Source organism: Sminthopsis crassicaudata, chromosome 1 (genome assembly GCF_048593235.1).
Source record: "Sminthopsis crassicaudata isolate SCR6 chromosome 1, ASM4859323v1, whole genome shotgun sequence".
In the NCBI taxonomy this organism is placed as follows: Eukaryota; Metazoa; Chordata; class Mammalia; order Dasyuromorphia; family Dasyuridae; genus Sminthopsis; species Sminthopsis crassicaudata.
This window is the reverse complement of record NC_133617.1, coordinates 674,844,642-674,860,975: the sequence shown is the minus strand read 5'-3', so window position 1 is coordinate 674,860,975 and position 16,334 is coordinate 674,844,642. Positions and strand designations below refer to the sequence as shown.

General features: G+C 37.8%; 1 protein-coding gene across 4 annotated transcripts in view; it reads right to left on the bottom strand.

Moving 5' to 3' along the window:
• The window catches only part of ITIH3 (inter-alpha-trypsin inhibitor heavy chain 3), a 28,835-nt gene extending 15,387 nt beyond the window's left edge, over window positions 1-13,448 (bottom strand). For 2 of the 4 annotated variants that reach the window (XM_074283518.1, XM_074283517.1), the window contains exons 1-7: window positions 13,318-13,432; window positions 9,835-10,001; window positions 8,486-8,590; window positions 4,779-4,941; window positions 2,629-2,739; window positions 1,891-2,016; window positions 797-913 (exon numbers count right to left, since the gene is read on the bottom strand). In XM_074283518.1, the coding sequence (XP_074139619.1) occupies window positions 797-913; window positions 1,891-2,016; window positions 2,629-2,739; window positions 4,779-4,941; window positions 8,486-8,590; window positions 9,835-10,001; window positions 13,318-13,410 (882 nt within the window). In that variant the 5' untranslated portion in view covers window positions 13,411-13,432. Of the gene's footprint in view, window positions 1-796; window positions 914-1,890; window positions 2,017-2,628; window positions 2,740-4,778; window positions 4,942-8,485; window positions 8,591-9,834; window positions 10,002-11,570; window positions 11,592-13,317 lie in introns of all 4 variants that reach the window. The other 2 variants (XM_074283515.1, XM_074283516.1) reach the window with 2 other exon arrangements.
• Window positions 13,449-16,334: the final 2,886 nt, after the last annotated feature.

The window sequence follows — 16,334 nt, the reverse complement described above, 5'->3', positions numbered from 1 at the left end:
TGTCAAGATGAAAGATTTTTATAAAAGAGTGTCCACGTTGTCTGTCCCTGGTCCTCTGATGATCAACATTTTTATCAATTATTTGGATGAAAGCATAAATGACATGTTTATCAAATGTGCAAAAGACACAAGGTAGAGAGTGATAACTCTAAGTGAAATGTATCTTTTAAAGAGAACTTGGTTGGCCTTAATAATAATCAAATTTAAAAAGAAAAAATTTAGAAAGGATAAATGTAAAATTGTAGATTTGGAGCTGAAAAGGACAGCAGAGACCGTCTGGTCCAATCTCCTCCTTTTACATATGAGCTAAATATTTAGAATCCAAAGATAAATTTGAAAGCAGGTCCTTCTAACTCCAAGTGCAGCACTCACTATATATCACCTTATTCTGCTTGGTTCCTGAAGAGCAAATCCAGGAGTAATGGGTGGAAATCATAGAGACAGACTTAAGCTTAATATATGGAGGAAAAGTTCCTAAAAATTCTGCCTTGGGAAGTAATGTGTCTTTGGGAGCTTCCATGTGATCAAGGGGATTCATGTTCAGATATGCATTGTTCTAGATAATTTGTTTCTCTCCGAAGGAGGGAAAAGGTATGTCTTGTTGCTCCCCAACTTAGCAGAGCAGGCGATAATGTCTGCCTGGTCAAGAATGTCTCAAGTTCATCGTGAAGGCATGGATGTCCCTAATAGTGCCCTCAGCCCAGATTCCTTCCAGCAAGACAGAAAATGACAGATTTTTTTCACATTTGTATCACTTTCTCCTTTCCTTGGTGTTTTTTACAGAATAATCATATACCTGCTCCAACTTCCGACCAGACATGGACCCACTGATATCTATGACAAAGATCACATTCTTGGGCACAACGGGAAGGTTTTGGGGAGCAAAGAAGTGCACAAAGTAGCCATTGACAATCTGAAAAAAAAAACACAATTGGTCGGCAAATCTTACTCGACAAAATCTTTGAACTCAATTCCCTTCTCATTATTCTACACTTATTACCTCTCACTTGACTATTGCAACAACCTGCTAATTAGTCTCTTTACTCAAGTATTTCCCCTCTCCAAACTCATCCTCTGCATTATTGCCAAAATTATTTCCTAAGAAGCAGACTTGACCATGACCTTCCCCTACTCTATAAATCCCAGGGTTCCCTATGACTTCTAAGAAAAAATTCTTTTTCTTTGGCATTTAAAGCCCTTTCTATGTTTACTAAAATAACTTCTCACATTCTATGGTTTAGTCAAACTGTCCTTCTAACTGTTCCTCACTAAGTTTCCTCCATCTCCTCTCTAAATCTTCATGCTGAATGACTCCTTTTCCTGGAGTGTACTTCTTTCATCTCTCTACCTCTTGGGTTTCCTCCAGGTCTCAAATCAAGAGCTACTTTTTATACGAAAACTTTCCTGACTTCTTTAAATGCTAATATCCTCACCTCTACCTGCCTTCCCCAAACTCTCATATTTACTTTTTATATATTTACCTATATGCATGTTATCTTTCCCTAAGCTCCTCAAAGAAGGGACTGTTTCTACTCTTGTTTTTAAGTCCCTGGAGATGAGTATAGCATCTGGAAAATTAGTAGGCACTTAACAAATGCTTGCTGATGAACTGATGGGCTATTTCTTTCTTTCCTTATGGGGAAGGAGCCCAGTGTAAACAGTTTATCTTAGACAAGGTTATTAATGGACTATGCTGATACCTGGATGCCTTCATCAATGAGTAGAGAAAGCTGTGATAGAAAGTGGGTGATAGAAAGGCTAGACAGACAGACTGACAACCCAACATTATGCCTTCCTTCATAATAATCACATCCTCATGATTCCACCAGAGGCCCAGAACCAAACTCAAGTCTCCATCTGATAAGTGACTCTACAAAAGGTAAGATTTACCTGCACATTCCCAGGTTGTTCTCTGTTTACATCATATGTTATTATGAAATCCCCATTCAAGAGAGAAGTGGAGCAAGTTGGACATGAGCGTTGCTGATCAAAACTTGGCTTGAAGGACACATGACCCTGAAGAAGAGGGAAGAAGATTGGTTAAGTGATGTCAAAGGTTGGAAGGCTATCAGTCTTGGTATTTGGGAGTTTGTTCCAGTGAATCATAGTGCAGGGGTGCAAGTTCCAAAGAGCTCCACTTTGGCTCAAGGGGAATATCCTAACACTGAGATCTGTCAATAATAGCCACCTTGGGAGAAGAAGAGCAAAGAATGACAATTTTCTGAAGAAATCATTGAGCAGATTCCTACATCAGGTAAGGATTGAACTAGATTTCCTGAACTACTTTCCAGCTTTGAGATTCTAGGATCCCAAAATGATTGTCAATGGATGAAAAGCATAAGGTCTAAAGGAAAAAGAAAAAAAAACAACCCTTGATCCAGCAGTTGGGAAATGAGTTTGGGGGCTATTTCCTTCATCCACTCTTTGTGTCATCTTGGGAAGGTTACTTGAGATCTTCTGCTTTCATCTTCCTTTTTACAGATCATACCTATGATTTATGCTATGAATAAATTTCTGGATCCCCAGCCCCCAAATTGGAATTCTTTGTATTCTCATGGTAACATGGAGACAGTGATAGATGGACTATTCTAGTACCGGTCTCTTTAGGCACTTAATGGTCTACAATACCTTTTTCCCTGAGAAGGACTTTGTGAGGACATTCATCAGGTCATTGGTGATAAAGGAAACATCAGCATTCAGTTCTTTGATCCCTTGGGGCTCATAGATGTCTGCCACAATCTACAACATGGGAAAGGTAAAAAATAAGGCCAAATTAGTGTTGTTCTGGGAACAATGAGAAGGCCCTGGTATCTCCAAAAGGGCTACTCCACAGATTCACTGCTGCCTGAAATTCTGAGCTTAGAATTTTATGCACTTAATAAATGTGGAAATATGTTTAGAAGAATTGCACATGTTTAACCTATATTGGATTATTTGCTACCTAGGGGACAGGTAAGGTGGTGGGAGGGAGAGAGAAAAATTTGGAACACAGGGTTTTGCAAGGGTGAATGTTGAAAACTATCTTTGCATTTGTATTTTGAAAAATAAAAAATTGTAATTTTTTTCACATTGCTTACTTGGTTACCCTCCAAAAAAGAACTGAAACATTGTCTTTTGATTTAACTTATATAACTTTTTCAATTTTATGTTGTAGTACTGAAGATTTTGTAGTTGGGAATTTTAACAGGTTTATTCATCTACTACATGTAATTTTGTTTTTCTGCTTTATAATTTTTAGATAATAATTTTTCCTAATAATTCTTTCATTTTATTTTGGTTTTATACTGATAGTTTAAATAAATTGCCTACAAAACTTGAACCCACACTTATTATTATTATTATTATGTATAATAAAATATGCATGGAAATAGTTCTATTAATTGTAATCTGTAACACATTTGGAACTTTTATTTATGTTAGTTAATAGTTAGATTTCTGTAACTAAATTTTCTGCCTGTTTATTTGTTGAACATACTAGTTTAAAATTATATATTTTTTTAAATAAAGAAGAGCTTGGGTTTCTTTAATGAAATAAAAACAAAAAGATAATATTATTTTAAAAATGTATGTTTTTGACCTGAAGTCAAAGATAACATGAGATAATGAAAAAAAAAAAAAAAAAACACCTGACATAGAGACAAGAAACTTGGGGTCAAATCCCATTTCTTATTCTGAATAGCTATGTGTCTATAAGAGCTTAATGTCTCTCAGCCTCAGTTTTCTCACCTGAAAAATGAGTTTTATAATCTGTTGGTTCTGCTTGTGCAAAATCTTTTTACTTTAATGTAATCAAAGTTGTCCGTCATACCTTTTATAATGTTCTCTAGTTCTTTGGTCATAAATTTCTCCCTTCTCCAAAGATCTGAGAGATAAATTATTTCTTGTTCTCCCAATTTGTTTATGGTATCATCCTTTATGTCCAAATCATATGCTTATTTTGACCTTATTTTGGTAGGGGGTGTGAGGTCTATGCTGAGTTTCTGACATCTTATTTTCCAGTTTCCCAGTAATTTTTGTCAAAAAGTGAGTTCTTTTTTCAGAAGCTGAGTTTGGGGAGTTAGCAAATACTAGATAGGCCTTGATTTTTGTGTTGTGGCTATCTTACCAGTAAAATAAAGAATTTGGGACTAAATGGCCTCTAAGGTCCCTTCCAGCTTCTTATCCTATGGTGATCTAGCTGTGATCCCTGTTAGCAGGTGAATATACCTGGGAAGCACCGACCCCTTAGGATGAAGGAGCTTTGGTCCTCTCCTGAGAATAGACTTTGGTGAGAGTATTGTAGAGCAGAGTAAGGAGATTCTGTTTGGGACGACAGTGAAAGAAGGAACACCAAATTTCCCATCATAGGACTCAGTGAGAAAGTGAGCTGTGTGAGCCTTTACTAGGCTGAAGGGAGGTGTGGAAAGAAGGAGGGTAGAGTGAGTTTTGGAGGCCAGATGTTTGGCCTTCAGATAGTCTCTGGGCTGGCATTATGATCAGTTCACTTTATTGTGGCCACTTCGGTCTTTCTCTCAGCCTCCTATCTCTCCTCCCCTTTTCTTCTGACCTTTATGTTCTGGCCTCAGATTTACCTCTGATGCTTACCTGTTTCCCTTGGCTATTGATTAGGACCTTAGCTTCTCTGCCTTTGACATTGGATTGTACCTTTGGGTTCCTTTCCCAATGTCCACCAGCAGAAATGCCCTTGTCCCTGGTCCCCCTGTAGCCTCTGGACATCAGCTCTGCCCTGTCCTGCCCCTGCTTTCCTCTGAAGCTACATCTCCTCATCTGGCACTTGCCTCAAAGTGATTGATCAGTTGCTTGGGCTGAACCTTGATGTACATCTCATATTTTCCTTTGTGCCGCTTTAACAGTTCCTCATAGGTCAGCTCAAAAGTAACTTTGCTGCCAGCAGCCACATTCACAGAGACAGTGAATTTCTCCAGTTTTCTTCCTGAGGCTCTTTGTAAAAACAAGACAGGGACAAAGTATGTTTGTGCCAGTAATGAAAAGCACATACACATCCCTCTCACCCCTTGCCCCAATCAGCAGAAACCAGTTTGTTTAACCTGAAGAAAAGCAGACTTATTGAGGAGAGGACTACTGCTCCCTACTCTCTAAAGGACCATACTGTGGTGGAGATCCCTGATTGGTCCCAGAGAATCAAAAACTAGACAAGTGGGTAAAAGTTACAGGGAGGCAGAATTTGGTTCAAAGTGAAAAAGAGGTGGTTAATTAGAGCTGCTCAATGATAGAATAGAATGGACAGCATAGAAACTGATGAGCTTCTAGCATTAGAAGCTTTCATATGAGAATAGCATTGCATTTAGAACTCAGTCACCTGGGTTCAAATCCTGACTCTAGGAGCAGCTAGATGGGACAACAAATAGAGCACCAGTTCTAAAGTGAGAATAGATCCAAACTATCTGGCCTCAGACACTTACTAGCTGTGTGACTCTGGGCAAGTCACTTAATCCTAATTAAAAACAAACCATATGTAATACATATACCACAATAAACTAATTGAATCAGCAATATGTTTTAAAATAATTTTTAAAACTAAAAGAACTTTTTAAAGCTATTTCCTAAGGAAGGATAGATAGAAGGAAAGAAGGAAGGGATGAAGGAAGGGAGGGAGGAGGGAGGGAGGAAAAAAGGAAGAAACTTCAATCTGCACTCTGAACCAATAGTGGAATCATTTTAAAAATGAAAATATTTAGGAAAACTGGACAGCTACATAGCAAAACAAAGCAAAAACAAATCACATCTAATGAATATACCATAACAAACTAACTTATCAGCAATGTATTTTAAAATCATTTTTAGGAGTAAAAGAAAAGAATTTTTTAAGCTATGAAGTGGTGGAGCATTTGTGTCAAACAAATAGAAAAAATCATGGAAAATAAAATGGCTAAGATTATTCAAACATAAGATTTTGTCAATAAATATGATAGATAAATAAAATAAATAAATAAAAATAAAATCTTTAAAAGGGAAGAAATACATTAGTAAATATATTTGCAGGAAATAAGTCAGATGCTGACATCCAGAAAGTATATAGAACTGAGGAATATGAGATTAAAAATACATACTATCCAATAGCGATGGGCAGTGAACATGAGTTTTTGATTTTTAAGAAAGAAACATAAACTTCTTATAACCATATGAAAAGATACTCATATTCACTAATAATTATGAAAATTCCACTCACTAGAATGACAAAAATAACAAAAATTATACTCCATAGTGAAGAGGTAGGAAAAAATACATTGTTTATGGGACTACAGACTTACACAAATATTTTGGACAGTAGCATAACAAATATATTAAGAACTATAAAAAGGGTCATTTTTTAGCCCAACAGGATTCTATTACTAGATCTTCAAAGGATAATAAAGAGAGCAAAACAAAACTATCTATGTAAAATATTTATATCTGTCCCATCTGTAATGGTAAAAATTTGCAAATAACCTGCATGTCCACCAATCAGAATATGGTTAACCAAATGAAAGGGGAACATAAAGTCCACCATGTGTTTCTATTGGTATATGGCATTGTCTTGATTGCATCAAGCCCCAGAATATTTCAGAGCCAGCCCATAATTATTTAAAAGTATTTGACCTAAACATCCACACATGAAAAACCAAGTAGATGAAGAATGGCTGGTCCAGATATAGTGCTGGATGGACAATTTATTGAGCTGGTGTATAAGTGTATATTATCTTAGACTAACATTGCAAATGAGTAATGAGTTGGGCCCAGAATTGAACAGAAGAGGAACACAGGATTGCTTTTGGGAAACTGCACAATATTTTTTAAAATCCCAAGCTTCTTTCTGAAATGAAAACCTATGTTTTAAACAATATTGTTTGGTAGATGCTATAAATCATGGAATTCCCCAAACTCCAAAACATAAAAATTGCAGGTCACCTATAGGGCAATGAAGAAGCTGATGGTAGAAATGAGCAGATTGCGACACAATACCAAGTGACAAATTACAGAAAAAAAGTGCTTAGAGAGCTGTATATTATATGATTGCAAAGGATGGTAGTTAAATCATGTAAGAAATGTGAGGGATAATAACCAATGTTCAAGATTTGTATTCTGTATTCAAGCAACGAAAAGAGATCTATTGGCATCCTCCTGCATGTTGGGATGTTTGTGAGGATAGAGACAAGAAGAACCTATGAGAAGCAGGGGTGGATGGATTATGAACTGCTTTGGGAAGGCTGGGGGGAAGTACCATTACCAGTGAAAGTCCAGATCCATCAAAATGGAGAAGCACAAGAAATAAATATGAAAGAAATTTGGAAAGACCTTTATGAAGAGATACAAAGTGAAACCAGCAGAACCAGAATTGCAAATACTTTGATAGTGTTTTTTATTCCATAAAATCTAATTTTCAAATAATCATGTTAATTTTATTTTCTATGATTTCTTTTACTAGTTTTATTTAAAACTGCCTAGTTTTAAAATAAAGCAAAGGTCATAGAACTTCAGATAGATCCAGAAAGAGACACAGGATTGTAGAGGGGAAGTAGGAAGAATAACAACTAATATTTATATAGCTTCTACTATATGCCAAGCACTGAACTTTATAATTAATAATAATAACAATTTAAATAACACTTATTAAGTGCCAGGTACTGTGCTAAATAATTTACAATTATATTCTTTGATTCTCACAATCACCTTGGGAAGGAGGTGTTATTACTATTCCCATTTTACAGATGAGAAAATTGAGACAGAGGTAAAATGATTTGTTCACAATCACACACCTAGGATGTGTCTGAGGCTGTATTTGAACTCAGAACTTCCTTTCTCTAATTTCTGTGCTCTCTCCATTGCATCATCTAGATGCCCAAATGTTTTTAATGAGAAGAGTGTGTGGAAAAGGGCACACCCTCTCATGAGAGGCCAGATTCCCAAAACAAAACCCTTACCCAGCAATAAAAATAAGAAATGGGGCAATAGCCCAGTCCCTACAAAGGGTTCTTCAAGGAGACTAATAAGGACACTCCCTCCACATCGTGGATAGCAGCATGTCTGTAACATAATATAGTTAAGTCCTAGTTTCATTGAGATTAAGTCCAGGATCATAATAAGTGGCAGAATTTGTACCCAGATTTTCCTGATTCCAAGCCCACTAATTATCTAGTTCTTAAGTTAAATCAAGGTGACACATGTTTATTCAACATTACAATCCTTGACCTCAGAGAACTTCCAATATAATGGAAAAGATGATATGGAAACTGTTATGTACCAAGAAGTCTGTTATATACAAGCAGTCTGCTTGTTCAATATGTGGATACACATGTTATGTATATATGTCAGAGACCAGCAAAGCCAGATGAGCATACATTTCAACAAAGGATGAAAGGTGACCTGAACCAGTCCAAGCTGGAGGGTCTGGGGGGAGTCCAAGCCCATGCAGCTCAGGTCTCATAACAATGGGCTTCATGGAGCCTCAGTACCAGATGCCTTTCCCTTCCCAGGCTCCACTTACTTTACCAGGCCAGCTGTCTTGCCCTGGGACACAGCTTTCTCATACTGCTTTTTGGCGACTTCTTTTTCCTTCACATTTCCAGGATAGGTGATGCCATCAATTGTCCTGTTGTCAGGAAGAAGATGTGTAGCAGTCACTTTTGCTTCCCAGTGTCCAGAACCTCAAGTCCCTGATGCTTCCTGCTATCACTTCATCTTAGCAGAGAATGTTATCATTCTTTTGTTACAATGGAAGATTTGGGATTAATCAACACATTTTCACCTCTTTTGCTAGTTCATAAAAGTACCCATAAGTTTTGTTGTCAAATCTGCCTTATTTTTTTGGACTTGACTGATTTCATCTCCCCTGCCCCAAAGATTCTCTGAGCCATCATTTAGTTGTCTTGAAGCAGAGTCTTTCTATGTCCTATAATGCCCTCTAAGAAGCTAGTAGGAATCAATTAGACAATTGATATAAGGAATGTTCAAAATAGTTTCCACTCAGCCTAGAAACACAGCATCCATTCTAAATAACAAAAGCAACTCCCCCCCCCAAAAAAAAACCCTTCCTTAGACCCTGCTATCATTTTTCCCCTTCACTTCTTTTAGAAAATGTTTCTTATTCAGGCTGCCTTCACCTTCTCACCTTTCCCTCAACCCTTCTCAGTTCTCATTTTTCTTGACCACTTGACAACTTCTAATATTATGTTCTATTTCTTGATACCCTTTCCTCCCTCACTTCCATGACACTTCTCTCTCCTGGTTTTCCTCCCATCTACCTGACCTCTCCTCTCTGTCTCTTTTGTAGAATCATCATCCATCTCATCCCCCTAAGTGTAGGTGTCAGGATTCTGTCCAAAAGATTCCATTTCCTTGAGGGACCCAATTTTAGTCTTTATTACTCTTTATTGTAACCACCTTGATATGTTTATGAAACATTCATTGCGTATCTACTGGGCTCACTGCAATAGATTGAGGGTTAGGAAAGTGAGGAGAGGAGAGGAAAGACATTCTGTCTCAGGGAACCCCCAATTTGAGGTGGAGATACGGGGTTTGGCCTCTTAGTCTAAGGGAAAAAAACATGATCTTGTCTTAAAGATTCTCTCTTACTTCTGAAGGTCCCTTATCGCCTATCTAAGGGCTGGGCTCATAAGATGTGCTGAATAAGGAACCTTTAATTTGATACACAAGCAAACAGGGAAGATAGTTAAAAAAAATCCTAAAATTGATGTAAAGTGACATAGATGTCCTAACCTCCAGTGACACTGAGGGGTTCAGAACAGGTATATGGCAGGGCCAGATGGGGTTTGATCAATCAAAAGATATAGAGAAAACATTTCAAACAGGGAGTACCAACCAACAGATACCTACATGGTAAAGTTGGTGATGAAAGCTGTCTTGGGCAACTCCACATCAAAGGAAATCTCCTTGGCAGTGTCTGCACGGTTGACAGCCCTTGTTGTGACCACATTATGGGCAAAACGGGAGGTCACTTTGCAGTTGATCTTGGTACTATATATTTCAATGCCATCCACAACCTGTCCAGAAAGAAATAAAGAAAGGATAGCAGGATCGGGCCAACAAATTACATAGAAAATGCTTATTAAATTCTTTGTTGTTCATTTATGCATTCAGGAGTCATAATGGGAGCTGGGGTTCAATAATCCTTAACAAATTTTGATTAAGTCCCTATTGTGTGCAGATATCTGTTTTTAAATAATGGGGGAGTTACCATACCCTCATGGAGTTTAATAGGACAAGACATCAATATAAATAAAAATAATACTTAACAATACATAAATAGACCAGAGAAGTATAAACAGTGCTATGTTGGGCCCAAAGGGGAAAGTTATCACTGGCCAGAAGAACAGGGAAAACTTCTTGAAGGAGGTGGCATTTGAACTGGGTTTTAGGATTGGGCAGAAATTCAACAGGTAAAGAAGGGGAAGATAGGCATTTCAGGCACAAGGAACATCACAAGCTCATGGCGGCAGGGAGGCAGAAGATCTCAAGGTATGTTTGGAGGATGGAGAGTCTAGTGTGGCTGAAACCTAGAGGGTATGAGGGGGAGAGGGAATAATATGAGATAACCTAGAAAGTGGCACTGGGTGGTAGAAGGCCCTGGAGGCCAAGTTAAGAAATTTGAACTTCTCTTGGAAGTAGTTAAATATTTTGCTCCTTCAGGCAGATTCAAATAGAAATTATTTTAGGATTACTAGAGAACAACCAAGAAGGGGATAGTTCTATCTTTCAGGATGTCAGCCTCCAAAGGATGGCACCAACCCAATCTATTCTATTTCTCTCTAACCCAGAATGGGTCTGACATCCAATAATTTATCTATACTTTTCTTAGATCCTTTCATCCTTTTACTCTAGACTCCCCTCCCATAGCCCCCAACTCCTGAAGTTCAGTTGAGAACTCAGGGGCCCAATAAAAGCAATACTCCTTCTTTAAATCATTATAAGAGCCTTTTAGGCTCTTTTAATATAACCCTAATCTGTTAGAGTTCAGGTCCCTTTCTCTAGGAAGTGTTCCTAGAATGCCCCCATCAAGTATAGCTTATATCCCTCCTTTCCTACTTTGATAAAATTGATGCTTTAAGATTTTAAAAACATTTTACAAATATTATCTCTTCTTATTTCATATCTTACCTTGTGCCTTGAGTTAACCTGTCAAGGTCTTTTCAACTAGACTAGGAGATCCCTGAACTCAGGGATTTTGTCTTCCTAACTTTGTATCGCCAGGCCATTTGGTAGACAAAAAATGAATGGATGGATGGATGGATGGATGGATGGATGGATGGATGATGGGAATCAGTCATAGCCTAATAGAACTTAAAGTTTAAAAAGGGTCTTAGAGATTAACTAATCCAAATTCTTTGTTTTATAAATGAAAAGTGAGACCTAAGAAGGAGAGAGTCTTTCTAAAAGTCATATGTGGAGCCAGTAGTTAATTTTTTTGATATTGTACAGAACAGGGTCCTGCTGTATGTGTGAAGCACATATGATCTAGCTAAAAAACATGTAAGTTCCTACTGTGTAATGTGTGGCTATTGTCATCCATTTGGCGATTGAGCAACGTTCCCCCAAAATGATGAAAGCATTACCGTATCTGGGAGGCTCCGCTTCTGTGAAAACAAAAAATAGACAAAAATGTGGTCAAGGAGAGACCAAAGGGTGATCAATCACACAGCTGTGAACATATGGGGGTGGTCTGAGAAGCAAGGACTGTCTCCTAAAGCTGTAAATAGCCATTTTTGTGCCTTGGGTAGGATGGGGAGCCTCTCGTTGGTTTAGCTTCATGCAGGAGAAGGAAGTATGCCCTGGGAGACCTGACTCTCTCTGCTACTAGTACAGAAGGACTGACAGCTGTTAAGGAAGGTGGGAGTGAGGGGACTGGGGATTATACCCTCAGGGAATGAAAGGATCCTAGAACAAATTCACTGATTCCTGTGTGGGGAGTGGGAGGTAGGAAGGTGGAGGGTTAGAAAGGGGAAAAGATGGATGTGAAGAATCCCAGCAGGACTTCATTCCTTGAGCTTTCTACATTTTCAGGATGCAGGGGAAAGGAGGTGTGTTCAAGCTGCCATTGAGAATGGGGATAGTGGGGCAGTTAAGTGGTGTAGTGAATAGAGCACCAGCCCTGAAGTGAAGAGGCTTTGAGTTCAAATCCTGCCTCAGATATTTAACACTTACTAGCTGTGTGATCCTGGACAAGTCACTTAACCCCAGTTGCCCACAAGAAAAAACAAAAAGAAAAGCTTATAGGGAAATGAGGACAGACAAGAAAATGGATTCCTATACTTATAGAAACAGTTGTAGGATTTGGGAACTTCAAAGGGAATAGACAATGGAGAGCAAACATCCTTGCGGTTCTGTCCTTAAAGGTCAGAACTAGGGCAGGGATGCCAGTACCCTCTGATTTTCTACCCTGGCCTTTTGGTCCCATTGTAGATATAACTGACTTTTGAGGGCAGATCTCCAAGGCTACTCTCTTTCCTGATTTTCTCACTCCTCCTTCTAATCCCTCCAATACCCCCATCATTCTCTCTCTCTCTCTCTCTCTCTCTCTCTCTCTCTTTTTTTTTTTCCTGAGGCTGGGGTTAAGTGACTTGCCCAGGATCCCACAGCTAGGAAGTGTTAAGTGTCTGAGATCAGATTTGAACTCGGGTCCTCCTGAATTCAAGGCACCTAGCTGCCCCCACCCCATCATTCTCTATTGATTCTCAGATTTTCTCCTCTACAAGGCAACATCTAGAAAGAATGTCTCCTCTGGGGGCAACAAGTGATCCCAATTTATGTCCTTGTCAAACCTGGAGGCTTGTCCCAACCAAATCTTTCCAGCAACCCCTGATCTCTAATATTTGTGGAATACCTTCTTTCAAGATTTCATTTTCATTCAAAGGACTACTCTTTGTAAAGATGGCAGGCTAAGTATTATTATTCTCATTTTGCAGATGGGGAAATCAAGGGCCAGAGAAAAAAAAGTTGCCTTGCTCAAGCTCAGGAGAGAGGTCAGTGGTAGAGTTAGCACTCAAATCCAGTTCTGTTGCTTTCTAACTCATTAGACCCTGGTGACTTTCTCAGAAACCTGAAAGTCCAGAATGAAGGTCTGACTGAGAGACACTCTTCATACCTGGACCAGGGGAAGTTAGTAAGATTTATTTCCTGGGGAATTTGAGGCATGAAAGCAGCAGTTGCAGGCTGGGGAGCACAAAGTAAATACCTTAGGCATTCCCCACCTGTCTGCCTGCCCACCTAACCAAAGGTCTACCAGCACTGGGACATAGGTTTGTTTGTTACCAAAACCTTAAGTATAGCCCAGATCTCAGAAAGTAGAGATTTTAGACTCACCCTGTTGTTCCTTAGAGGATTTATCAAAAAATGAGAGGTCCCCAGGCCAGCAAGCAAGACCAGAGAGATGTACAACCTTATTGTGACAGCCATGATGAAGGACTGAGCTGCCCCCCAGGACAGTCACCCCCTGATATGGGAATCTGCTATTTGCCCAAAGTCAATGAGTAACATGTTAGGCAGCCAGCCCAATGAACCTTCCCCAAGGCAGAAAATGAAAGAAGTGGCCACCTCCACATCCTGAGAATGGAGATTTGGGGTATGATATAGCCTACTGCCATATAGGAAATATTGCAACTTGACTTTGTAGTAAAATATTCCTCCCCAACAAAAATGGATTATGGGTGAACAGTGGAGCTATAATTAGAATATGAAATTTCGAGAGCATTTAAAGTATTTGCTGTCTGCAGTGTGAAAAAAAAAAACAGAGCTCAGCATGCAGTTAGAGAGAATTAATTAAAACAGAAAGCTTCCAGACTGTACTTCCAAGCTCCACTCATCACAGCATCCCAAAGGAAATACCTTTCCTGATCCCATCCCCTTTCTCCTCACTCCTTCTTTGAAGTATTATCCTTGAGGGTCTTTATGTTATTCAGTTTGTCCCAGATATTCTTTGTACAGTCTCAGATACAAAAATAGTTTACACCTCTACTGAAAAATGATGTATAAGGCATATAGGCAAGTAGCAGACATATAAAAGGCCAAAAGCCATACTCCAATAGATAAGTGATCAAAGGATATAAACAAATAATTTTCAAAAGAAGAATTGCAAACTATTAATAACTATAGAATAGAATGTCCTAAATCTTTTAAATAGGATAAACACACACCAAAATAACTCCTGAGGTTTCACTTTATATCTTGTAGATAGCCAAAGATGATAAAAGATGAGAATACTAATTTTTAAAGGAATTGTGGGAAGATGATCACACTTATGCATTGTTGATGAAATTGTGAATCAATACCACCATTTTGGAAAACAATTTGGAATTGTGCAAATAAAGAGGCTCAAATGTCCATAGTCTTCCCCCTCAATATTCATTACTAAGTTCATACTCTAAGGAGATCATTGATAAGAAAAACATCTTGATGAAGCCAAAATATTTATAATATCTCTTTCTATGATAACAAAGTATTGAAAACAAAATAGATACCTGTTGGTTGAGAAATAACTAAATAAATACATAAATGTAATCAAATGTTATTGTATTATAAGAAATTTGATCAATTTAATGAATTAAAAAATGCTTGGAAAGATCTGAACTGATGAGATAGTGAAGTAGGGAGAACCAAGAAAATAATACATACATAATAATGACTAAACAATGTAAATAGAAAAATCAGAAGTGAATGTTGCAAAATTTTGGAAAACAAACATGACTTGAAAGAAGAGATATGAGAAAAACATCCAGCCCACCCTTGTGCAAAGGTGAGAGGTCTATAACTGTAGCACAATGTACTTTTTCAATGTATCAATCACGTATCTGATTGTTTTTTCTCTCTCTCTCTCTCTCTTTTTTTTTGTCTTAAAAAAAACTGTTATATGCAATGGCTCTCTGGGAAGAGAAGGAAGAAGTATACAGAGAGAAATAGAGTGATATAATAAAGACTCATTTCATCATGAATAATAAGATATTCAAACAAAAACTCTGAGGTTTCATCTAATACTAAATATATTAACAAAAATGACAAGATTTTAACAATGAATATTGGAGGGACTGTAGAAAGACAACAACACTAATGCACTGTGAGTGAAGCTGTGAATTGGAAAGCAATTTGAAATCATGCAAATAAAGAAGTTAAAATGTGCATATCCTTTGACCAGAAGATTCAACTTTTAAGTATATATCTTCAAGGAGGTAAATAACAAAAAAGAAGGATTCAATGCACATTAATATATGTATGCAGCCCTTTTTGTGGTACCAAAAGAACTGGAAACAGTAGATGTTTATCAGTTAAGGAAAGGCTAAATAACTTGAAGGACATAAATGTAATAGGATATTTCTGTACTATAAGAAATATTCAATGTGATGAATTCAGAGACTTCAGGGAAGATTAATATGAACTGAAGCAGAATGAAAAGTTAAACTAGGAAAACTACAACATAACACAATAATTATAGTGACCTAGATTGAAATAACCATCAAAAAACAAAACAGAATGTTGCAAAATTTTAATGATCAATGAGAAAACTGAATCTCAGAGCAGAGATATGAACTGGTGACACTTCAATGATTTTTGCTAAAGATCACATGAATTTAGTATAAGAGCACAGGTTGAACTCCAAATCTTCTGACTCTAAAATGGTTTTTTTGCACATTGTGCTGGATTCCCATTGCATGATATAGCAGAGTAGAGGTCAGAAAGAATGATAATGCTAACTAGGGAACAGGAATGGGTTGAATTGAGTCCTTTTTCCAAAAAAAAAGAGAGTTAGACTTTAGAAGGAGATGGCACCAAGTGGCAGGACTTAGGGAAAAGCCCAAGACTAAGAGCAAGCCAACAGAAAAAATATAAGATGACCTTAGTGTTGACCATAAATCAGGAAGTGTGGACCCAGAGAGAATGGACCCCTAAATCAAAAGGAGTTCTAAGGAATGGTAAAGAGAAAGTTATGGTAGGATAATGTAAGGAAAGTAATGGTAGGAGAACTGGGTCTTAATTTAGTCTTTGCTACTAACTAATCCCCAACTTGGGCTTCAGTTTTCTCCTCTGTAAAATGAGGGAGCTAAACTAGAGAGAACCTTTTTAAGGTGTTCTCAGTACTTGTCATTTTAAGACTCTAAGGCCAGAAAACAGGATGTTTCCAGTTGGGCATCTTTGGTCTGAGTTTTTTGAGGATGTCAAAAGAGCAGGTTAGAAAAACAATATTAGAAGCTGTATTCTGTTTTTCAGGAAGAATGAGTGGTTGTTTTCCTGGAGTAAGAGGGAACGAAAGGCCAATTCTCACTTCTGGACAGGATTCAAGGCCACTTTCCTGTAATTTGTGTAGTACGGAAACATAGCCAAAGCAACAA